General features: G+C 36.4%; 1 protein-coding gene across 2 annotated transcripts in view; it reads right to left on the reverse strand.

Annotated features, from left to right (window-relative positions):
• DCDC1 (doublecortin domain containing 1) overlaps nt 1–26367 on the reverse strand; it is a 479157-nt gene that overhangs the window by 417441 nt on the left and 35349 nt on the right. Inside the window, exons 5-7 of one of the 2 annotated variants that reach the window (XM_042906360.1) lie at nt 21946–22215; nt 20598–20754; nt 19942–20104 (exon numbers count right to left, since the gene is read on the reverse strand). In XM_042906360.1, coding sequence (XP_042762294.1) covers nt 19942–20104; nt 20598–20754; nt 21946–22215 — 590 coding nt within the window. The remainder of the gene's footprint in view (nt 1–19941; nt 20105–20597; nt 20755–21945; nt 22216–26367) is intronic. The other variant, XM_042906361.1, reaches the window with a different exon arrangement.

The following is a 26367-nucleotide window of genomic DNA, read 5'->3' on the forward strand; positions in this document are numbered from 1 at the left end:
AATGCTACCACCAGCTTCCCAATAACCGTGACATAAGCTGTAGCAAGCTGTCTGCTCTGATAGCCTGCATAAATCATCATTTCTGAAGGGAACAGATGTTCAGGGTATGAAAGAGTAATACCACAATTTAGTCCTAATTAAAATTCACCTTAGCATGCCTCTATCACTGATCAGAGGCTCTGGGCTGAAAGGGTCCACTGAAAGTTCCAAGGTCCTTTGCTTACCATAAAGCAATATGGGTCCTGAACTTCTGTGTTCTTTAGGGTTGGGAAATGCTTTATTTTCTCCTTAATATGATTTATTATCCATGTGATTTTTAAAGATGATGACCTCCAAACAGTAACCTTATACATAATTCTTCTCCTGTGACTAGAAAGAAGGTGACTTCTGGGACATCATTGGTGAGAGATTCAAAATATTTCACTAATGATGAAAACCAGCTCTGCATTAACTGTTTACTTTGACCTATTCCTTTTCAAAGATGTGTTTAGGAATTTAAGTTTCAAAACTCCCACTCATATTAACGGGAGCGCAACTAAACGATTATGCATGACTCTGAGAATGTGAGGATAAGTTGCTCTCAGCATGCCTCCTTTGCAAAAAGTTTCATTTCATAAATAAATAATTTACACCTGTGTTATTTTTTATTTGTTACATTCAATTTATTTTAGATATTTTCTTTTCATATAAGTTATTAAATGTATGTGATTTTATAATTACAATGATCCCTCCCTCATCTGTCCTTTATTTGTCCTAATGAGAGAAATTAAATTGTATTTGTATACAATTGAAAATAGTTGGACTTGTTTTCCCAAATTTCTAAACAACTCTTGTCTGTTAGCACTTACCTTGAAAGAACCATGGCCTCGTGGACCTAGAAATGGTGCTTTACATAAAATCTGCAAGTATTGATATGAAACACAAGCCACTGGTTCTGGGACCTTCAAGTCCCAGAATGTTTACATTAAATGTTAAAAAAACAACAAAATACTGTGTTTCTCTTTTTCTTTCATACACACATACATGCGCGTGCGCACACACACACACACACATATATATACAGTGGGTAGAAACGTGAGCAAAACTTTCAGAATAAACTAAGATTATAGATATGAGTAAGCCTTTAAGAAGAGGAAAAATAATTTTACAGAAATTATTATAATCTGAAATTGATAGGAATTAGAATTAGAAAAATAAGCTAGACATTAAGGAGTTCATATATGCCCCAAAGAACTGAAAACAGGTACTCAAATAAATACATATACATGCATGTTCATAGCAACACTATTCACAATAGCCAAAAGGTATAAACCAAATATCTACCAATGGATGAATGGATAAATAAAATGTAGTATATACATACAATGGAATATTATTCAGCAACTAAAGGAATGAAGTACTGATATTCGCTACAATGTGGATGAACCTCAAAACATTATAAGTGAAAGGAGCTAGACATAAAAGGCAACATACTATGTAATTCCATCATATGAAATATCTAGAACAGGTAAATTCATAGAAACAAAATGCAGCCTAATAATTGCAGGGGTGGGAGGAGGGGGGAATGGAGAAAAATTTAATAGGTAAGTTTTATGGGGCACCTAGGTGGCTCATTTGGTTAAGCTTCTGACTTTTCAGCTCATGTCATGATCTCATGGTTCACGAGTTCGAGCCCCACGTGGGGCTCTTTGCTGACAGCTCAGAGTCAGAAGCCTGCTTCAGATTCTGTGTCTCCCTCTCTCTCTGCCCCTGCCCCACTTGTACTCTGCCTCTCTCTCTCTCTCTCTCTCAAAAATAAATAAAACATTAAAATAAAATTTAGAAGTTTTATTTTGGAATGATGGAAATGTTTTAAAACTAGATAGAAACGGTGGTTGCATAACATTGTGGGAGTGGGGATGGGCTAAATGGGTAAGGGGCATTAAGGAATCTACTCCTGAAACCATTGTTGCACTATATGCTAACTAACTTGGATGTAAATTTAAAAAATAAATTAAATTTAAAAAAAATAAAAAATCTTACCAATAAAGTATTTTCCCCTTTGATGACCAAGACCAGGGTCAGGATGAGGGTGAGACAAGTGAAGGGCCAAGAATGCAAAACTGAAAGAAACATGCTCAGTTGTGCAAGTGTACAACCCTCAGTAAATGCCTCCTTAAATTTTGTCACGCAGGTGCATCACTCATCTCACCCGAGTCCCAGCCTGGCTTCTCTCCTCCTTGTACACTCCTTAAATTCCACTCAAACCAGGCTGACTGTTAGCCAGACCCTGTTTTATATGATTTATAAACACTAGCTCATGATGTCCTCTCAACAAGTTTATGAGGTAGAAAATATAATTATCCTCATTTACAGGTGAGGAAACTGAGGCACAGAGAAGTTAAGTAACTTGAGCAAGATCTTGCAGCTGGCAGGTGGTGGCAGCAGGATATGAACTTAGTTCTAGAAACTGTACTCCTAATCACTACACTATTTGACTCTACCATACATTTTCTTCTGTTATCTTAAACAAAATTTCACAGCTTTCCACAAGTTGGACATACTTTCACATCTCTTATTCCTGTCAGTGTTTCCACTTCTTTCACAGTTGTCCATTATCTCAGAAAGATCTTAAACCTTTACTTCCCAATCATTTCTCTCCGACCAATTGCTGAGTCATTCAATGATATTTACATTTATTGGGTGCCAATTTATCAATGCACCAGGGTGATAGCTGGGAACAGGACAGAATAACTTGTGCAGATTACAGTCTCTTGGGGGAAAGACAGACAGTGGAAGGTCTCTCTGAAGAGGTGACTGCCGAGTAGTGAGGTATGAACAATGAGAAGTTAGTCATAAAAGTCTGGGGGAAGAGCATTTTATTCTGGATGTAAAGGGAAGCTATTGGAAGGTTCTTGACAGGGCACCTATGAAAAACAGACTATAGGAGAGAGTAGATGACACTGGTAGTCCCCCCAACCAAATTCCTTTTACCGGGCTAGTGCCCCCAAACTCCAGCTGCTGTGAGTCATGGCCTCTAACACCTCACAACTGCAACCTTCTCCTAACAACTGCCCTTGGCTGAAAGGAACCAGCCATCTAGCCAGGAAATGCCTGTGATGTGGTGGTCTCTTATCTCCTACCCACAGGTACAGCCTACAGCCAATGACTGACTGACTAGGGGACATATGGCCAGTCCCCTTGCCTTAAGGAGGGGCAACTCTGTGCTATGCTTCCCACTCCAGATTGAGGCTAGCCTTCAGCTGAACACAGGGCATGGCTGAACTTCTTTCTCTACTCTAGTTGCTTCCCTCACTCTTTTATAGGGTTCACCTGAGAGTATTCCCTCACTAAGTCCCTTGTACATAAATCTCCATCTCAGGCTCTGCTTTGAGGGAACCTGACCTGAGACAGAGTCAAAGAAGAGAAACCTAACTCTTGGCTATCTTTCTTCACGGTAACTTTTTTTTTTTAATATGAAATTTATTGTCAAATTGGTTTCCATACAACACCTAGTACTCATCCCAACAGGTGCCCTCCTCAATGCCCATCACCCACTTTCCCTTCCCTCCCACCCCCCAACAACCCTCAGTTTATTCTCAATTTTTAAGAGTCTCTTATGGTTTGCCTCCCTCCCTCTCTAACTTTTTCCCCCTCCCCCTCCTCCATGGTCTTCTGTTAAGTTTCTCAAGATCCACATAAGAGTGAAAACATACGGTATCTGTCTTTCTCTGTATGACTTATTTCACTTAGCATAATACTCTCCAGTTCCATCCACTTTGCTACAAAAGGCCATATTTCATTTTTTCTCATTGCCAAGTAGTATTCCATTGTACATATACAGGCACATGAAAAGATGCTCAACGTCACTCCTCATCAGGGAAATACAAATCAAAACCACACTGAGATACCACCTCATGTCAGTCAGAGTGGCTAAAATGAACAAATCAGGAGACTATAGATGCTGGAGAGGATGTGGAGAAACAGGAACCCTCTTGCACTGTTGGTGGGAATGCAAACTGGTGCAGCCCCTCTGGAAAACAGTGTGGAGGTTCCTCAAAAAAGTAAAAATAAATCTACCCTACGACCCAGCAATAGCACTGCTAGGAATTTACCCAAGGGATACAGGAGTGCTGATGCCTAGGGGCACTTGTACCCCAACGTTTATAGCAGCACTTTCAACAATAGCCAAATTGTGGAAAGAGCCTAAATGTCCATCAACTGATGAATGGATAAAGAAATTGTGTTTATACACACAGTAACTCTTAAAACTATCATTCCTTTCTATTCCCAGCCAGACCCACTTGTGCATTTCTCTCTTAGTCTTCTATCATCTACAAGAACTTCCTAACCATATTTTATTTTCCTTCTTTATATCTGACATCCTATACTCCAATTATAGATGAATTTTCCTAAAACATCAATTTTATCATTGCCTGAAGAGAAACTTCTTGGAGTTAGCTTTTGAAGTTTTCCACTAGTCAGTCACCCAATCGGTCTGTCAGGTATGAGGAAATATTTATTAAACCTTCCTATGTGTCAGACCCTGTGCAAGAAATATGCTCCTTCCTTTAAACTTATGTCTAACAGAAGAGTTTACTGACAACCTGACACTATCCAAATTTTCAGGTTTTATCTTACCGTGGCTTAAAGCACTATTTTACCTAAGCCAATCCGTTCATTGTCTTTTAATTACATCAAGAGCACAAGTAAAAAAAAAAAAAAAAAAAAAAAAAGCTTATTTATTTTGACAGAGAGAGAGTGAACGAGCAAGAGTGGAGGAGGGGCAGAGAGGAAGAGAGAGAGAGAGAGAGAGAGAGAGAGAGAGAGAATCCCAAGCAGGCTCTGCACTGTCAACACAGAGCTCAATGAAGGGCTCGAACTCACGAACCACAAGACCATGACCTGAGCTGAACTCAAGAGTCAGACACTTAACTGACTGAGCCACCCAAGCACCACACCAAGGGCATTTTTAAGTTCATTCTTCATCTATTCAGACTCAAGTCCTTCTCAAGATCCAGTTTAAGATCTTCCTTTAGTGCTCCAGCCCATAACAGTCTGTCATCTCTCTGATTCCTTATAGCACACTCACTCATGTATTCATTCATTCAGTAATGTTTGAGAACATACCACATTTTAGGTGCTGTATTACATACTAAGGAAAGAGCATAAGCCATCTGACATTATGTAAATATTTTACAAATATATATTCTGTTTCTGTTTCCATACTTAACCTCTTTGAAGGTAGGAATCAAGTCTATATTCATTATTAGAGTATATATAAGTTCACTGCACATGGCACAGTTACTAAATGTTAACATTTCTGTGGATTTAAATGTTTAATTGGTAGAAATTTAATTTTATGTCACTTTTTTAACATACTAATTATGCAAAATCAATTTTATTGCCTGTGTGTATACACCTACCATTTTTATTCCTTATAGCTTTCTAGTATGAACTTAATTTTTTTTAACGTTTATTTATTTTTGAGAGACAGAGACAGAGCATGAGTGGGGGAGGAGTAGAGAGAGAGGGAGACACAGAATGTGAAGCAGGCTCCCAGCTCTGAGTTGTCAGAACAGAGCCTGGATGTGGAGCCCAAACCCACAAACTGAGATCATGACCTGAGCTGAAGTCAGACACTCAACCGACTGAGCCACCCAGGCACCCCCATTATGAACTTAAATATGACAGATCTACCACCTTGATGCTCATCGATGACAACAATGGTACAGAATTTCTTCAGGAAAAGAAGAAACCTGCCAAGGAGAATTGCTTGCCAAATGAAGGTTTAGGAGTGGAGTAAACTGGAATAACTCAAAGTATATTTAAAGTAATTGCTTACATATTCCTCAAGACTAATTTGGGGGGGGAGGTCATCTCTCTTAAAAACCCTTTTCCAGCTTGGACACCCTTCCCTTGTACAGATGTCTACCACTGGCAATCCCACCGTACCATCATTATCATTGTGTGCTTCCTTAGCTAACTATACACTGCTGACCTAGTGCATGGAGCAGGTGTTCAGTAAGTGCTGCATGAATCAATGAATAAGGCTACCCTTTATTCCAATGTAACTTATTCTGATCAAAGAAATATATTTATAATTCTATTACCTGCAAACATGGAAGGACACTTTACTCACTTAAAAATAGTCTAAAATAACAAGAGATCACATTTCTGAAGTTTCAAATCAGTTTTCTGAAAGAACTCTTGATGGATGTAGGAAAAGCACATAATACAGTACATTTTAAACTAAATTTGAAAATATAATTTATAACATAAAAATATACAGTTTTTTAAAGGTATTCCTCCTATTTTCCAGATTTTTGTTGATACTGATAAACATGGAAAGATTATTAGAAATATATAAAAATTTTTATACAAGTAAAGATGTTTAAACCAACCTGCAAAACAGTCTAATAAAATAGTACTAATGATGACTAAATTAGATAAATAGCTTTCTAGTAGTTAAGAGCATGGGTTCTGCAGCTAAACTCCCTAGATTTGAATCTTAACATAATCTTTGAAAAAAATCAGTCAATCTTATTTGCTCTAATTTTTGTTCTTTATTTTTTTTAGAGAGAGAGAGAGAAAAAGAGAAAGAGAAAGGGGAGAGGGAGAAAGAGAGAGACAGAGACAGAGAGAATCTTAAGCAGGCTCCACAGTCAGTGCGAAGCCCGACATGGGGCTCGATCCCACAATCTTGGGATTATGACCTGAGTCGAAATCAAGAGTTGGACACTCAAAGGACTGAGCCACCCAGGCACCCCTACCTTAGTTTTCTTATCTGAGAAATGAGAACAGTAATAGTAATTCCCTTATTTGTTGTATGGATGGAAAGAATTTATACAGATAAAACACTTATGTGTAAATAAGAAACACAGTAAATGGTGACATTATTATTCTCCTCATGATTTTCATCAAGAACTTAGCATATACAGAGCAATGTGTTAAGTGCTTTATGTACATTAACTTGTTTTATCTTCACAATCTTAGGAGGTAGGTAACATTATCATCTCCATTTTATAGACAAGGAAAATGAAACCTAGAGAAATTAACCAACTACATCTCTACCATAGAGATCTCTATCATACATCTTTTAAGTAAATCAGAGATCAGACCTAGGCTTAATGATTTCAAAGCCTGCTGTCTTAACCATGACACTGTAAAAATTAATAAAAGAATTTCATTAGTTTAAAATGACCAGATTTCCCCAACTTCTTATTTTCCCACATTCTACCATAGTTTCACCTTAAGACCACCTAAAAAGCAGCTGCCCCCAGTGCCTATAATTTGGTCAAAATGTCCTTATGAAAACTACTGTGATTGTGGCTAACAGACACATCACTCATGCTAAAAATGCTAAACATCACTCATCATCAGGGAAATACAAATCAAAACCACAATGAGATATAACCTCACACCTGTCATAATGGCTAAAATTAACAAATCAGGCGACAACAGATGTTGGCGACGATGCGGAGAACGAGGAACCCTTTTGTGCTGCTGGTGGAAATGCAAACTGGTGCAGTCACCCTGGAAAACAGTATGGAGGTTCCTCAAAAAATTAAAAATGAAACTACCCTACGACTCAACAATTACACCACTAGGTATTTATCCCAAGGATACAGGTGTGCTGTTTGAAAGGGGCACATGCACCCCAATGTTTATAGCAGCACTACTGACAATAGCCAAATTACGGAAAGAGCCCAAATGTCCTTCAACTGATGAATGGATAAAGAAGGTGTGGTATATATATACAATGGAATATTACCTGGCAATCAAAAAGAATGAAATCTTGCCATTTGCAACAACGTGGATGGATTATGCTAAGCGAAATTAGTCACTCAGATAAAGACAAATATCATACAACTTAACTCATATGTGGAATTTAATATACAAAACAGATGAACATAAGGGAAGGAGAGCAAAAATAATATAAAAACAGGGAGGAGGACAAAACATAAGAGACTCTTACATATAGAGAACAAACAGAGTTCCTGGAGGGGCTGTGGGTGGGGGTATGAGTGAAATGGGCAAGAGCATTAAGGAGGATACTTGTTCGGATAAGCACTGGGTATAATATAAATTTTAAAAAATAAATAATTTTTAGAAAAAGAAAAAAAATATTGTGATTTGTTTACAAATATTTGTGTCTGAATAAGGTTTTTCAACCTTGGTAAGTATTGACATCTCTTTGTTCTTTGTGATAATGGCTGTCCTGTGTATTATGGAATATTTAGTAGCATCCCTGGCCTCTGCCCATCGGATGCCAGTAGGACCTTCCTAGTTGAAACAACCAAAAATATCTCTAGACATTACCCAATCTTCTCCAAGGGTCAAAATCAACCCCAGTTTAGAACCATTGCAATAAAAGATTTTGAGATAATCTCCCTTTGCAGAAGTGTAGAGAGCTGTGAATAAGCCATTGGCACACACCATGCACTTTTCTGACTCCAAACTTGACCATGGCTTTTCCCTCCCTTTTGGTGGGCTCTCTCTCTTTCTTTTCAACTGAGTCTCACCTCTTCTAAGAAGTTTTCTTTGATCTATCTTTCTTCAGGATTTATAGCTTCATCTTTATGTTCTCATTTCATTAAACTTCTCTGGTTTTGTACGTGTGTCCTTGTTATGATTTGAGCATTTTAAGGGCATTGAATGTGTTTTTATCTGTGTGCCTCTCTAGTATCTAGTACATTGTAAACAAGTGTGCTTATTAGACATTTAACAAAATAATAAAAGTTGATCATACATTTTTAATGTAAGCAATTAATCCCTGATGTATAGCCAGCACCTGAAGTAGGGCTTATCACATAGCAAATGTTCAAAAAAATATTTGTAGGGGCACCTGGGTGGCTTAGTCAATTAGGCATCTGACTCTTGGTTTTAGCTCAGGTCATGATCTCACACCTTCATGTGTTCGAGCACCACATCGGGTTCTGTGCTGGCAGCATGGAGCCTACTTGGGATGCTCTCTTTCCCTCTCTCACTGCCCCTCCCCTACTCGTGCTGTCTCTGTCTCTTTCAGAATAATAAATAAACTTAAAAAAATTTTAAAAAATATTTGTAGAATATTAGTCAAACATGTCAGATAAGAGCATCACTATTATTTCATTAGATATATACCAGGTAATATTTTCATTAGTAAATATAAATTGGACTCCTGTTTTTTTCAGTATTTTGGAAAAAGATTACATTTTGTTACTCATGATTAATTAGGTTTTTCATTGCCATGTCCCTCATTGAATTTACTCAGAAACCAAAATACATATCACAAAAGATAGCTCAGAGTAGGAAGAAGCAAAAAAGTCATAGGCTTAGTGCATTACAATGTATTGACTTCAGAATTGCACAACATTGAGGTTCAAAGAAACTGAAAATTACTGACTCTAACCACCTGCTTCATTTACTCAATTATTCATTCAACGAACATGCACTCAGTGCCTATAACATGTTCCCTGCTGCCTCAAAGAGTTCTCAGTCTGTTTGGGAAGACAACAAAGGCAAACAAACACAAAATATGGCAGGTGCCTGGTCAGAGGTATCCATAACGTATTGGGAGAATATGGAGCAGGGACACCTGCCACAGCTCATGGTGGCTGAGAAAGGCTCCCCAGAGGAGGACATAAAGTAGGACTTAGAGGACACACAGAATGGGTAAAAGAGTGAGAGCATAATCCAGAGAGAGGAAATGATACAAATAAAGATGCAGAATTATGCAACAATATGATGGATCATTGGGAAAAGACTGAACACACAGTGGCCAGGCATGGATCAAGGAAGGTGGGAAGTAGTCATATTAGAGCCTATGTACAATGCTTACAATCCCCACACTTCCCAAAGCAGGCCATTCCATCTTTTGGAAAGGTGGAACTATTGGAAAAATCTTCCTTACATTAAGGCAAAATCTGCTTCTCTAGGTAACAAACCTATTAGGATAAAGTGAGGAAAAAAAAAAAAAACAGCTCTAACGCAGCTTGTCCTCAAAATATGGGCCATGGGTCTCCTAGATGAGAACAGCTAGAGAAACAGAGAACTGCCATATTTAGCAACACGAGGTGATTCTTCTCCACATCACAGCCCTAGAGCCATATGTTTTCACATGAAGAAATGTGGTGAGGGCTGACGGCCAGAGTAAGCATTATTATATCCAGGGGCAAGAAGAAAACAGTCTTTTTTTTTTTAAGAAGAAATTTTTTTAAAGTAACTCTACCCCCAACATGGGCCTCAAACTCATGACTCCAAGATAAAGACATGCGTGCTCTACCAACTGAGCCAGCCAGGCAGCCCGGAAAAACAGAATCTTCACCCTTTCACAGCAGCATGAAGAAACTGAAGATGCTCACCAAAGCCCTGCCTAGATTTTAGCCTTGGTGAGTTAGAGGATTAAGTGAGGTTGGGAGTGGGTAGAAGGAGAAGTAATCAAATGGTAAGGGCATGGCTGGGTACTGGGGCAGGAAGGAGGCCAAGTATTAAAACAAGAAACTTAGTGCCATCTAAACCCACTTTGAGCTTCTCAGAAAACATACTAGCCATAGCTAGCAAATGCTTTCTATATCTTTGTCTTTTGTTAACTTTCTCACCTTAAAACCCTGGCATCTCTCCCAGTGTTGAGGCTATCTGGTACCTTTACAAGAATTAGAAAACTGCCTCTCCACCTCCTCAGCTCCCCCTCCCCTGCACCATGGTGAAATTGAAAAAAAGTGAGTGTAGCTCCACAGTCCTTCAGCTATGCACAACAGTGGGCAGTGGCCCTGAACCTTCCCAAAGGTCACACTATCTCCTCTTCCTTACTTCCTTACTTTCAATAATAGTTAACAAGCACTGACTGTATGCAAGGCACTATGAGAAATACAAAGAGAAGTACTAAATGAAAGAAGAGAGCCTCCTATCACCACCAAAAGAATGATTGAGGAGAGAGAATAGGCAAGAATGGGCATTCCTGAGAGGATATGGGAGGGCTGAAAATCTCAGATCTACAGGTTCCTGGGAGAATCTTTTATCCCAGCACTCCACTTCTGAGCATTGTCTGGTCTCAGACAAGCATTAGCATAACCATTAGCCTCTCTGCGATGTAATTATTCTTGGGCTGGCTTACTCTGGCCCCCTGCCAAACAGGAACATTCACAAATCTACATATGAATTTGGGGTAGGGGGTTTTTAATATACTCCTCCTAAACATCCACTGACTATTTACAGCTGAGCCTGCTGCTCTGATGAGATCTATTTTCCTGGCAGTCACCTCCCTGAAATACGGATGGTTTGCCATGGTACCTATTTCATTTCGTCCTTCATTCATCCATTGAACAACATTTACTGAGCATCTATTAAGTGACAGACCCTGTGCCAGAAAGTGATGGTGAATAAGGTAGCCATGGTTTCTGCCTGAAACTAACTTGGTCTAGAAGGGCAACAGACATTTATACATCTGATGATTACAAAAGGGGATATTGAGAATGCAATGGGAGCTTATCCTTACTACTGGGAGTTTCCCCAGAGAGTAGAACCAAATACAATGCCTATCCCTATATGAATGCAACAGCAGGATCCCTGGAGGTCCGCTTTGGAGAGTTCTTGAGACTCTTTCTTGTTGACAGTACTCTCAGCAAAGTCTCAGTGCCTCTACATTCAACTGCCAAAGAAGGGGTCCTAATCTTACCTCATCCTCTGCTTTAAATTTGCTAGCCACACCTAGTGGGTTCCAAAGTCACAATCAGACCCTGTCCCTGTCTTCTCCTCATGCACTTCTTTCTGGAAAGTTAAGAGACCACTGGGTGAGAATGGCAGTGGAGACTACACTCAAGTGAAATTCTAAGGCTCAGCATAACCTTGGAAAATAGCTCCCCAATGGGACATCTCCAGATGCTTAGGGACTGCCAAGTCCCCTTGACTATTCATATATTTACTGTCCTGAAGCACTCGGAAAATGTTAGGCCCCAACCATACGTTATATTTTATTTTGAAGAATCCACATCCTATTTTATTTTCATGGTTTTGTTTATAACTAAATCATGAAAAAGATAAAGCACTTTCTAGCCTGCTTCTGTGATAGAAAGTCTACCTACAATATCATTACATTTTCTCAGTCTACTTCAAAAAATACAACATCTGTCATAAAATTAAATAAATCTGGGTGTTCCCCATTGTAATTTTCCATTTTGCATGTGCCAGGAAAAAGAATACTGCCTTTTGTCACCAAAATAAAAGCAGCACATTTGCAACTTCAAATCCATGAGCTTATTAAAAATCTTATTTTTAAAAAATTCATTCTCTTCTAGTTGGGCAATAAACTTGAAAATACTTTAATGTTCTGATTGTCAAGCAGGTATAGATAATGACATTAAATATGAACAAGCACATCATTTCATGGGTGCAAGATAAGTTTATAAAATATAAATGCTCTGACAGTAAGAAAACATACTGCTATACTCAATTATATCATTTGTTCAAAATACAATTGCTTCTATGTTTGGTAAATAGAATAATCCAGGTCACATTCCTGTGTTCAACTGAGTTTCTAGTCACTCCCTTTTCTTTAAATACTTGTGTTGTTTCTGCATGTTCCTAAGTGTCATCATTTATTGCTATAGGCATGATGGTTATATTTAACTAATAATGACAGTGGTTGTCATTAGATTTTAACTCAGTAACACTAGTCTGACATATCATTTGAAGTATGTCTTCAATTTAAATTTGATTAAAATTACAAACATCCCATCTATTGTGCCAATCAAAATGTTTTCACCCTTTCCCTGAACTTTTCTATGAACTTTCTTGAAATAAGTTATGGCAGCTTTAAGTAAAGGCTAGCCTTGGGTCATAAACATATTTTAAAATATGACTCTTGGAATAGAGCACAGCAAGACCACTTGGGACTTTTTTAAAAAGAAAGACTTGATTTTGACTTACAGCCTGGACAAATTCTTAAGGCAAAAAGCACAATATAGTGAGAGTTCAAAGGCTCTAACTCAGATTCCTATATCATGCTGTATACATGGATGCTTTGCAGGGATTTGAATTTGCACAAGCAAAAATTGTCACAATTCAAAAAGCTGCATTTTAAAATCTTAGACCTAGCAAATACCTTTGGCAGTAAAATCAGGTACTGTGACGGCTTGTATGAAAAGCTGGCGGAAATGTGCCTAGTAAGAGATAGTGCAAAAGGAGGGAAAATAAATAAAGATCAGATGTTTTAGACATCTACTATGTATGGCAGGCTTTTACATACATCATCTTATTTACTCCTCATAATGATGCTGTGAGGTGTCTACTATGGGGCTCAATTTGTGAATAAGAAAACTGAGGCTGAGGGAGGCTGAGTTGTCCAGGCTCATACTGTAGTTTGCTTCCCTGGCAGTAATGAAGAAAGCAGAAGTAAATGTTTTTGCTGTTATTTTCCTGACTAGCTAGCTATTCTAAACCTAGCTAGCTATTCTAAAAAGGGAGGAGTGGACATAAGGTTCTGATTAATGGCCTTGGGATCTTAATAGAAATTGGAACCTTAGTTATGTTTAGGAAATGCTATTCTCAGTGTTCTATTTAAACTAGGAATTTATAGACATTTAATTTTCAAATAATTTATCTTGTTTTAGAAATAAAGACAATACCCAATAATTCCTTAAGATATTAGTACCTCAATTTTACAGGTAAGGTCAATGAAGCACAGACCAATCTGTCCAAGGTTATATATATAGCAGGGACTAGAATCTTGCAAGATCATCCGACTTCAAGGCTAGTGTTCTTGCCACTAAATAATAATACGTTTCTCATGTCTTTCCCAATACATGTCTGAGAGTTTGAAAAACTAATGGTCTGAAGGGCAAACCCCTGAAAGAGTACCTGCCTAAAAGATTTGATTTAAAGTTTACTGCAAATGTCTGTTTCATTTGAAAAATCATCCCCTTTTGTTTCCATGACATTACTTGTTCTTATGATACCACCCTTTTTATTTGTTTTATAACACTTACCACTGTCAATAAACACCTTATTTGGTTCTTTATATATTTCTTGTCTTTGCTCCTTCTACTTCTCTTAGCTCCATGAGACCTCTCTCTTCACACCATAACCTTAAGGTTTGGAGCAATGCCTGGCACATTGTAAGGGCTCAATACCTATATTTTGAGGGAATGGTTAAATGAATGAATGGTCTTTCTTTATTCCTCTGCCTCCTTAGAGAACTACAATTTTTTTATTACCTCTCACATACTCTCTCAGGTCTAGCCAGGGAGATAGTCTCTCTGTCTACTTTTACTCATGTAGCAAACAACTCAATGTGATATAAAGATGGTATTTATAATACTTCTGAGTTAAATACTATGCTGAGGGGGCACCTGGGTGGCTCAGTCGATTGAGCATCTGACTCTTGGTTTTGGCTCAGGTCATGATCTCACAGTTCATGGGTTGGAGCCCCGCATTGGGCTCTGCACTGATGGTGTGGAGCCTACTTGGGATTCTCTGTCTTCCTCTCTCTCTGCTTCTCTCTCTCTCTCTCTCTCTCAAAATAAGTAAATAAACATTAAAAAATACTCTAGTGAGAATTAAAATTTATCTGGTTTTTTTGTAGCTACAACAGAAGGACCTTACCCAAAGTCCTAAGGTCAGATGTAATTCCATAAATAGAATTTATGGATACAAAAATGTTAATATAGCGCATATATCCTAATAGTGCATAGATCATATGTTATTATGTAGTGTGTCCAGCAAGGTTTAGGGTAGCAACCCATAACCAAACATATTAATTATTTTTTAAATACAACAACTGGTTATCTATAGTAAGTAAGTTTCTGCTACCAAATGAGTTCTGAAAAAATTGTTTTATCTTCGGCAATTTTGAATTTTGGAATTGCATATAAGAGATTATGGACTTGTAGCACTAACTCAGGAATTGTGAGGAGTAAATATAATACACTTAAAGCACATAACTCAGCGCATGACATACAGAAAGTATTCAAATTATCAGGACAGTTCTAGGTTTGCACACCTTCGCTAAACAAGCGTAGCCTCTAGGTATATATGCAACTCAACAGTTCACGAATATGTCAAGGATTTAGATGACTCTCAATGATTTGATAATTTGACAATATAAGGAGATGCTGCCACTTGTATGCTCTAGATTTTCCTATTAGCTAAGGACAGTTTTTGGAAGGTCCAACTCTTGCAATATTCTTTAGATCAACATCTGTTTATATAGTAAAGATACGCTACACTCTTACTTACAGGTTGTAAACATTTGGGATAGGGAAATAAATAAAATACATGCTTAAGTTTTACCCTCACTTGCAAAAATAGATAAAAGAATCATGTGCTATCTCAGAAGAAAGTGAGTTTTTTCTCTATCTAATGTCATATTCTTATTTTTGAATATGTGCAGCTAAGTGGGAGATAAAATGGCCTGACAAGTAATCTTGCCTATTACAACACTATGCAAACAATGTGATAGCTAGGAACTTGGGAAAGCCCACCCTGACTCCTGCTGTAGTTGCTTGAATTAAGTAGTGGTCACCCCATGTGTGATCATCACAAAACCCAATCTTAGCTTTAGCAGGACAAAGCAGTCCTTGGTATAGTCAGCACTGTAGCACTGTCTTGAGATCTAGCAGCAAGAATAGCAAGGTGTGATAGGAGGTGGGTAGTGGGTTATTTCTTGAAACATGTGCTTTTAACACAACCATTCAAAAATCAACAAATTCAGAGACACATAATGGAACAAAATATAATGCATGAATCCAGGTTCATTAAACTAACGCATTTTTTGAAAAACAAAATATGACAGAACATTTCATTATTGACGTAGATTGGAGAAAAAGTGTTATGCTGCTATTTAGAATGTGTCTTGTATGTCATGGAATTGAAATATTTCCAAATCATCAATAATTAAAATGATGAGAATCCATCATTTCACTGACATTTACTTCTACATGAAAAGATGGCCTATTTTAAATGTGCTCACACATATTCTTGTCAATCACAAGCTGTCACAGCAAATTATTTCATTTTGTAGATCACATGGCAGTTAGCAGAAAATCTCTAGGTTTAAATTTAGATCTTAGGTGTAGTATCAAGAATTCTTTTCATGGATTTTTTTCTGGGACTACATCTTCACAATACAGTATATGAAAGATGTAAAATCTTATTCATAGTACTCAGTTTCATTTCTGGTTAACAAAACTCAGGACTGAAATGAATCATTGTAAATGATAGCTCTAAAAGCCAAATAGTCGAATAGAATATATAGGAAAGAATGAAAATATAAAGCTAAAGAAAACTTTAAACAATCAGAACACCACACAATGGAACTTGGACCTAATGAGTTAGATCCAAGCAGCTTTTTTCCTCTCATCTTTTTTAAGACATTTAAGTAATTGCAGGGCATTTCTTATGCTAGGTTGGCACTGCCTACAGCTTCTAACAGTTATAAAGGAGCTAAACTCTCATAAACCCCATGAATCTGATGCAAGCATTTTCACTGTGCCGTTAAAGAAGATTGAGGAAACTGAATAAAACCTAAAGTGCATGCCCACGAATCCAAAAACTTTTAAAATGCCTCTTCAAACAATTCATTAACTACATCTTCACAATTCTAGAGAATCATTAATAGATTTCAGAATCTTCAAATGCCATAATTATATGACCTAATAAGACCGTTGATCTTCATCAAGAGTTATTATAAAAAAGATTTTATTTTTCCCCACACACACTCTTCTGCTTAGGCATTTAACTTCAAAATGTAAGAATTATTCTAATACTGCTTTTCAACAGGGAATGCTTCATGTCAGTCTTGACCTTGGCTTGACCTCTACATGAACGCTTTGTGTTTCCAGGTATGTGATAAATAGCTCTCTGGCTTTCTATTAAATCTAGTGGCACTGGCTGTCAACAGTGGTACTCAAAATGGGTAGTAAAGTAGTTAAAAATTAGAGATGTTCCTTAGGTCTTTTTCTACCTTAGTAAATCTGGAAATAGTTCTGAGGCTATTTTCACTGTTGACATTGCTTTTCCAAAGAACAATAAGAAAACAGTGAAGTATGGAAATACAATTGCCAAAATATATACAGACTTATTTGGCCTTCCTGTACCAGAAATAACGTAAATTTTCCTTTGGAGGACCCATTTGACTTATGTTGTTAAAAAGGGTTCTCAATTTTAAGGATTTGTAACTTATAAGCTCCTTAAAGGCCAGGACTTCTATCCCTAAGCCAAAACTGCATACATAGTAGATACTTAAATACTTATTGGTTTAAATTTAGATTGAATTAAATTGAAGTTAAAATCAGAGATAAAAGAATAAATGGTTTTAAAAAAAAAGACTCTAAGCCCCCCTTTTCATCTGTCTCTGATGTGGTCTAGTACCTGGCACATAGTAGGCTCTCAATGAATGTTTGCTGAATGAATGGAAATATTTATATTAAAGTAATGGCTAATTATTGACTCTAATGCCTGTTGATTACCTGAATATAAAATATTCATGTTCACGTAGAGAGCTACAAGAGTAGCACCCAATCCTGCCAGCTGTTTTTATCCTATTTACCTTTAGAATGCTTCCTTACTCTAAATTTATCTACCACCTTCAAGACTATTCACACATGTCTTATTTTTATGGTACACTCATGGAAAGTTGACAAATTATTGATTATCTGTAAAATACATGCAAGAAAGGTAATTTTAATCTGATTTGAAAAAGTACATGTGAATATGTGGGATATATAGGTATATAGATAGATATAGATATAGATATATAGACATATAGATAGATATATAGATAGATATAGATATAGATATAGATTTGAAATCTTCCCACATTTCTCTCAAATTATTTAATTCAAGTTAAAGACTATACTATGTATATATAACATTTATTTACATTTATGTTCTTAAGGTTCTGGAAGAAACCAAATATCAGTCTTTAGTCTTCTAGGCTTATCTATGAGCTTAACATAGACAAGTGGCTTTTTCCCCATTATACTTATCCTAGGTCTTTTTAATGGACATGTGATATGCTAGTCTGTGTCCAAGCTCACCTACAATTTCTTTTCTCAAAAGACAAGGCACATCTGCCACCTGCTCTACTCCGTGTCCCAGCAACAACTGTCGAGCAGCATAAAGATTGATTATCAGTCAAAAACCATTGCACAACACCAGATTTTGGTGGGTTAAGCTTGCTGATCCAGCAAGAGATGGTGTGAAATTTTCAGGAGTGTGTGCCAACATTTTGGTGCTAAAAGAACAGCAGTGCATGTCACAGTGAAACACAGCCAAAGATATGCAGACAAAGCAGAGAAGTTTTTTGTTCTGGACTTGGCTTTAAAAAGGATAAAAGAGAAAACAAAAAGTAGGAGGAAATTAGTTTGTACGTTTAAAAATCATCCACCAAGCTAGTCATGTGTTTAACACTGTTATTTTAGGCATACATGTCCAGAAAATTTTCCACGAAGCTTGGCTATAAATAATTTTTATATATCTCTTCACCAATACCATTATCAATGAAAGGCCAGTATTTCTTATTAATAAAAACAATCAAGATTTTAAGGAAGCACTCATTACATACACACTTAAATATAAAATAGTCACAGAAACATTTACCTACAAAGACTCATGTTTTTATACAAGATTAATTTTACAAATGATTCAATGAATACAAAATAAAAGGAGCCATAATTTAAAGTTAAATCAAGATTTGAAAAATATATGGGTCTACACTTTTGCACAGGTAATTTTTACTGAGTATTATAGCAACAAGTTTCTTTACCTTGAACCAAATTACCTTGAACTTTCTACTGATTTCAAGAAATTATTCCTGATGATCAAGTATTTTCAAAGAGATAGAAACCTTAGTATCATCTTATATAATAACATTAATAGAGGAAGAATTTTCATCATCTCATCTGTAATGAACTCCAGAATTACTTCTCTTCCACTTACGCAATTATTGCCTAGACTTGTCCTGGTTCACCAGCTTTATAGCAGTTGTAGAAAAAAATACTTCTAATAAAGTATTAAAAGTATAGGGGAACATAGCAGTTAGATACGCTGAATTTGCATGCCAAAGTTCTTATGTCATTTAAATGTGATTACTATATATAGCACTTGATGACAGACTATGGATATGACATGCTTGTAAGAATATTCTCAGTACTTTTCTTTCTTTCTGGAAATGTATTCTTTCTCACTGAAGAAAGAAAAATGTTTGTTTTAGTTTAGAAAATCACATTTGTGAATGTTAGAAACACTGCACTTTTGAAAAAAGAGCTTACCAGCATATGTCTAAAATACATATGTTTGTATTTATGTGTATATATAACAATATACATATGTGTATATACACATATATATGTGTATATATATAATAATATACATATGTGTATATACACAAATATGTGTATATATATTATTATATATAAACACAAATATAAACTACACACACACACACATTTCAAGGTTTAAAAAACTCAAGCTGCAGTATTTACCTTATGGAAAATTTTGTTAGGAAAATCACATGTATATAAGAATTATATGTTTATTCTGATCACATTTTCATAGTTATGTTAATGCCATCTGAAAAAAGACCAAGAGTGTAAATGAATAAATGCTCCTTGAAACTTTGAACTATTTTCTGAGAGAATAAATCTAATGAATTATGTCTGTTGGGTGTCACAGAAACTAAACAGTAAATTCAATAATCTCTGATTTAATTTATTATATTTTCACCATTTAACCTCCTGCAGGCTCCCTAATGTCTATTCAGATCTATATTAAATTAAGCACCAATGCTAATGAAGGGCAATAAACGTGGCTGTCAGTGGATTTTTCTTTCATTAAGCACATTATCCTCTTACTGAGCTGTAAATGCGTAAACATTAGTTTTGTTAAACCATGCAAAAAAGACAGGATGAAAATCATTTTTTAATTGCACCCCTGAAGCAATTTACTGTGGGTGGGGGTAGAGTATACTTTTTTCTTTTTTACCTTTAATTTTTTTGAATGGATCTAAAAAGGGCTCTCCTGTTGAAACATAAACGTCGGCTTCATGGGGTATATCTTCAGGTTTGAGGGCTTCAGTGCCGTCTGCCAAGAACACTCGTCGTGCGGCCATGTTCAGATTCAGCTTTTCTGTGCACTCCTCCAGCAACTAGAAGAAAGCAAGAGGTAAGAGAAAGTGAGTTAGGACAAAGAAGCAACACATTGCCATGAAACAAAAGGTGCTAACGATGAAAACAGACACCCATTGAGTCACTGGCCAAGTTAAGTAACTGAAGTAACTCCACCAATGTATTTTCTAGCACTTGAAAATATACAAAGAAGAGGAAAATCACAGCTCTGAGAATATCTAATTATTGTCTAATTTTAGTTCTTAAATATTCTGTCAGTTTAACAACTCCACAAGACAGAAAACCATTGCATCTGTTTATTAAACAGAAGGGTCATTTATTTATTAAATGTACCATTTACATGTTGATAAACAAGAAAGGAATAAAATGCCTATGAGATCTATGTATACATAAGCAATTTACAGATTCATTACTAAAAAGAAAATTTTAACACAATGCCATCTTTTTCATTTTTTATATTATGAAAGAGTAAGGGAAGAAATAAAGCACTGAAAACTTATGAACACTATTTACCAAGGTGATGGTTGGTACTGTAACTTTGGCAAAGACTGTTCTACATCCATTTTTGTAAGCTGTTACTGTAATCACTCTGGGATGAAGTTTGTGTCTTTGACATGATCTCTGCCAATTCTGGGCCGGCTGAAATTTTAAAGAAGAGAACTCTGCATCTCTGAAGGAAAAAAACCACAAAATTGGTGTATGTTAATTAATAATAACATTTAAATAAATATTATCTTAGGCATGTTTTACAGATATAATCCCTAGAGATTGTTTCTAAGTATTCACCAAAAAAACCTTTTTATAGGCTAAGATTTAAAAAATTTAATATAGAATAGGCTTGCTAAAACTGTTCATGTAAGGCAGCTGAAAATAATTGATTTTTATCAATTTACTTATAAAACACCACAACACTCATTTAAAAAAAAGTATGTATGCATGCTATGTTCTGATAGAAAACAAAAAATAGTAACATGGTCCTACCATCATGAAATAGCAAACAGGTAAGATTTTCCATTAAGTTTTCATGTTTATCAAAGTACTTTGATTTTTGAAAAAAAGATTTGAAATTCAAAGTTTCTTATTCTAAATTTCTTACTCTAAAGTTAATTGTAATTACCTTCATCTCAAATTGTTTGGGGTAGTAAAGGAAAATTTCTAAGTTTTTACTTCATCCAAAATCAGTTTCAGTCCTCATTATTTCCTCAGCAAAAGTACATGGTAAATGACTAATATGTTGTTTTGATTTCAAGTTCTCTAACTAACCCTGGTAATTCTTAATGCCACAGAAGCAAAGTAAACATTTTAAAATAAAAACTTCAGGTAAATTAAAGTCATAATACACCTACCTAATCAAACATGAAAATAACGGGAGTATCAGTTTCTTGGTTTGAGTTTTGCTCTTACCAACATTTTTTTCTATCCATAAATTCTTAGGTTTAACAGTTTATGACAATAATCTTGAAGTGAAAATATACACACAAAATGGTTTTATAATAAGTTCATTTCAACTTGATTTTACTGGAAAGTACTGCTTAAATATCAAAAGTATGCATTTCTATTTTTAAACAAATATCTGGTAAACAGATATTTTGTAGCCCTAGTCTGATTCTGCTTCAAGTATTTTTTTCAGAGTTTCATATTATCCACATTTAAGTGTACCTCATGTTTTCCACAAGTGTAATTAGCAACATTCTACTCAGGTGCTTTCAAAGAAAAAATAAACAAAACAAAAACAGAAACAAAACCCTAGAGATGTGTTACATTTTAATGTCTGAAATAGTCAATTGAATCATTATAAATTCTGCTCAAAGGAAAAAGCTTCAGCAGTGGGTTAAAAAGAACAGAGAATAGCTTTGATTACCTCAGTTGACCCATTGGATCACTGACAGGTCTGTTTCTCTTGGATACTGATATAAAACAAGAATTGTTTTTACTGTTTGATTTGTAGCTATATGGGTCTGATATTTCATCATGGCTATGATCTGATACTGTTTGATGTGGGGAGCAATCTTGAAGTCCTGACCCTTCTGATACTGTCGCTGAATGCAAAAGCCTGTTGGGGCCAAACTGAGGCTGCAAATAATCTTCAGTTGTTTTAATAACTGCTTTTGCCTGGGATGACATAAACTCTCTGAAAGAAACCATCCAGGGAAGAATACAGCGAATTGATCTGTAATTACTTATTAACAACTACCATATAACTGACTGTATGACATGTGCTAGACAAAATATCACACACTTAGTCATTATTTTGTTTACTCCTTAGAATATCCCTGGAAAGTGGGTACTATTTTCATCCCCATTTTACAGATTTAAGAAATTGTGGCTCAGAGAGGCCACTTAACTTGCCCAAGTTCACATAATGAGTAAACTGACAGGGTAGAAAACTGAACCCAAGCCCATTCTAAAATAAACTCACATTCATAACCATTAAATTGAATTGTTTTGCTCTATTAAACTAAAGGAGAAAGATTGTATAATGCTTAAAACAGCTAAGTACAATTTTTTTAATTAAAAATTTTTTTCAGTGTTTTATTTATGAGAGAGACATAGAGTGTGAGAGGGGGAGGGGCAGAGAGAGAGGGAGACACAGAATCCCAAGCAGGATCCATGCTCTGAGCAAAGCCAGATGGGGGAACTCAAACTCATGGGCCACAAGATCATGACCTGAGCTGAAGTCAGTTGCTTCACTGACTGAGCCACCCAGGCTTTAATTCTTAGATTCATTTAAAAACTACTCCGTACTCTGTTCAGTATTAGGAAATCTAAAAGTTAAAGAGATGTGTCTCCTACCTTCAAGAAACTTGCAAACTATCCCCTAATTCGAGAGAATATATGCTAAACAATCTGCTTAGAACTATGGGTGTGTATTAACTATAAATGCCAAAAGAATTTCTTGAAGGCAAACTCACTACATAGGCTAGAATAAAGCCTATGAAGGCCTCATGGCAGACTAGATTTATGGTGACCAACTCATCCTGGTTTACTCAGGACTGCCCTGCCATTGGCACTGAAAGTCACACACTCCAGGAACTCCCTGAATCTCAGACAAGTTGGGATAGTTGGTCACCCTACCTGGTAGTTAAGCTGGAGTAGTAGTATTTAGATAAACTATGATATTTGAGGGGCACCTGGGTTGCTCAGTTGGTTAAGCATCAGACTTTGACTCAGGTCATGATCTCCCAGTTCGTGGGTCCGAGGCCTGCATCAGGCTGTGCTGACAGCTCGGAGCCTGGAGCCTGCTTCAGATTCTGTCTCTCTCTCTCTCTCTCTCTCTCTCTCTCTCTCTCAAAAGCAAATAAATATTTAAAAAAAAACTATGATGTTTCAACAAAGGACCATATGTCCTGTGACGCTGTGTAATACCAAGTTATAAAGATGGAGTATATAGGGAACTTGCTGGTATGATAAAATGAAACACGTTTTAACATAATTGAGAATATTGAGCTGTATGATGATTAAGCATAGATGATAGTAAACTTACACATATTATTTCAGTTATTCATGTATGTATTTGTATTTTTATACAAACCAAATCTGCTTCTTTCTAATTTGTTAGTTTCTCAGTAGTTTTTATGCATAATGTATTATAACCCCACCCACTCATGTAAATATAAACTAGCATATGCTTAATGTGGAAAGCTTAGCACAGCCAGCCCCTCCTCCAGATTTTTTTATCCACCAATGTCATTATAATCACAATTATTTCTTCTGGCCTGTCCTCTCTATGTTCACAAATGTGTAAAATGGTTGATCATTTCTTCTGAAAGAATGAAAGACTTTCATGTGGCATGGGGAAAATTGGTGTGTGTGTGTGTGTGTGTGTGTGTGTGTGTGTGTGTGTGTGTGTATGAGAGTTGATACAGTGGATCAATAAAGCTAAAACACTGGGATGCAAGCAGTTGTATTTGTTGTTATCACATGTTTCTACCCAAGTCTGTCCTAGACTGACTGTAGCTCTAGGGAGAGAAGTAGTCTTCCCTACACTCCAAAACCTAGCTAGGCTCAAAACTTTGGCAGCCTTTTGAATTGATCACTGGACGTTAGCTCTGGCAGAGGTGAGACCTCCCTTCAGACCTGGGCTATTCGGATTTTGATAGCAATGGTGAATGGTGGCATGAGGCAGAGGTCATGTCTCAGTGGCAGTGTTTTTGCAGCAGTAGCAATGGAACTGCAAATGGTCACCATGCTTTTCAACTTAGGGGAAGAGCAGTAAACAGACAGGAGGAAAGATCTGCAGATCTCATAAATAGTTCCCAGTGCCCATAAATAATCACTTGGAAAGCAAATACTCATGAAAAGAAAGAAAACAAATTATCTACTTAATGAAGAACAGGTGTCTTTTTTTTTTTTTTTTTTAAGATTTTATTTTTTTAAAAATATTCTCTGCACCCAACTTGGGGCTTGAACTTACAACCCTGAGTTCAAGAGTCATGTGCTCCATCAACTGAGCCAGCCAGTTGCCTCATGTCTTTCTTTTTCAATGAATGCATTTTGTTTACTATCAAATATTTTTACAAATATACTAATGATTTTATATAATAATCCATTGTCACGCCACCAGAAAGTGAAAGGTTTTATTTTTTCCATATTTCAAAGCTTCAACTATGTTGATGAGAGGGTAAAGGCAAGCTGAGGGCAAAACTCAAGCTGACACCTCACAAACCCCCTCCCCTTAAGATGGGATATGTATAACATTCTTTAGGCACTAGTGACTGCCTAAGAACAAAGGCAGGGAGAAACAAATGGTCAACTGATAAAGATCGCAGTCATGCAGGACATGAAACTCTACTATAGTTTATAACTGCCTTGATTTACAGGAAAAATTTACACAATCTTAGTAACAGCCAGACCTCCAAGAACCTATAGACTTAATTTCCTAGAGCCCTGATGTCACCTCACCTCTGTAGGATAGAAAATCCTATGTAATCAGTCATTCTTCACAATCACAGCACAGCTCTTTCTGTGCATGGCTCCTGTCCCAGTGCTATAATAAAGACATCTTTTTGCACCATAAAATGCCTCAAGAATTCTTTGACTGTTTCGCTCTACGACCCTGCATCATGTGTCATACCATTATTAATTCAGTATTTTGCCTTTTTTATTTAAATATTGTCTTAATAACCATTTTTCGAGTTGCTATATGGTCTTTACAGATTTTATCAGAATGTAAACAAATTTTATCAAGTATACCTTGCCGTCCTCAATCTAATCATGTAAAAGCTATTTGCTTTTCTTTGTCTCTTGACATATCTTCCCCCTGTCTTCTGGTAACAGCACTGGCATCCTTTAGGGAAACTTTCATCCTTCTCCCTGCCAACTCCACATGATTCTGGTAGGGTTAGGACAATAAATTATATGAGATTTACCTGGTAAATGGTTAAAAGAATTAAATTAAGCAACATGATTTTACCATATATTTATTTATTATCTGCCTTTCTCTAGTAATTTATATTAAAAAGGATAAGAAAAGGTAGCTTTTCATGTAAAAAAGTCACTACTGGGCCACCATCTGTAGTCTTCAGCTTTGATTTGTTTTATCAATGTTGATGACAGGTTTGCACTAGTCCTTACACACTATTAAACTCTTTTTTCTTATAACATTTGATGTGTTGCCTAGTCTTTGGGCGTGTGAGAGGATAATCACAGAACTGTTTGGCAAAGCTAACTTGTCCTACACAGGGAATTAAACCCACACACATAGCTTGTTAAATTAATGCTGGAAACGAGGGTGTTAGGATCATTCAGCTCAAACACATTTGGGTTTCAGGTGACTGAGCTTGTTAGTGGTATACACAGAAACTGAAAAAAGGAAATAAAACCACTCCAGCAGGGCACAAAGAGAATTAGAAGACCATTCATTGCTCTTTAGAATATACTACTGATTTAAGAACAACTGTAGTAGAAATGATATTGAAATAGCATTGTATGGGAACAGATGTTAGCTACACTTGAGTATAATAAAATGTATAAACTTGTACAATCAGTACGTTGGACACCTGAACTAATGTAATATTGTGTATTAGCTATACTCAAATTAAAATACTAAAAATCAGGAGCACCTGTCTGGCTCATTGACTCTTGACTGCCAGGTCATGCGTTCAAGTCCTATGTTGGGCATCCAGCTTACTTAAAAAAAAAAAATTAAAAGACAACAACAAATACCACAACTCTAGTAGAGTGCCACATTTTTTTTATTCAGCAACCTCATCTATCCTTCTGTATCTAACTGCTTCTTCCTCTTACGTCATTATTGCCTAACCTACCTCTGTCCTTCTCCTTA

This window comes from Panthera leo, chromosome D1 (genome assembly GCF_018350215.1).
Source record: "Panthera leo isolate Ple1 chromosome D1, P.leo_Ple1_pat1.1, whole genome shotgun sequence".
Taxonomy (NCBI): Eukaryota; Metazoa; Chordata; class Mammalia; order Carnivora; family Felidae; genus Panthera; species Panthera leo.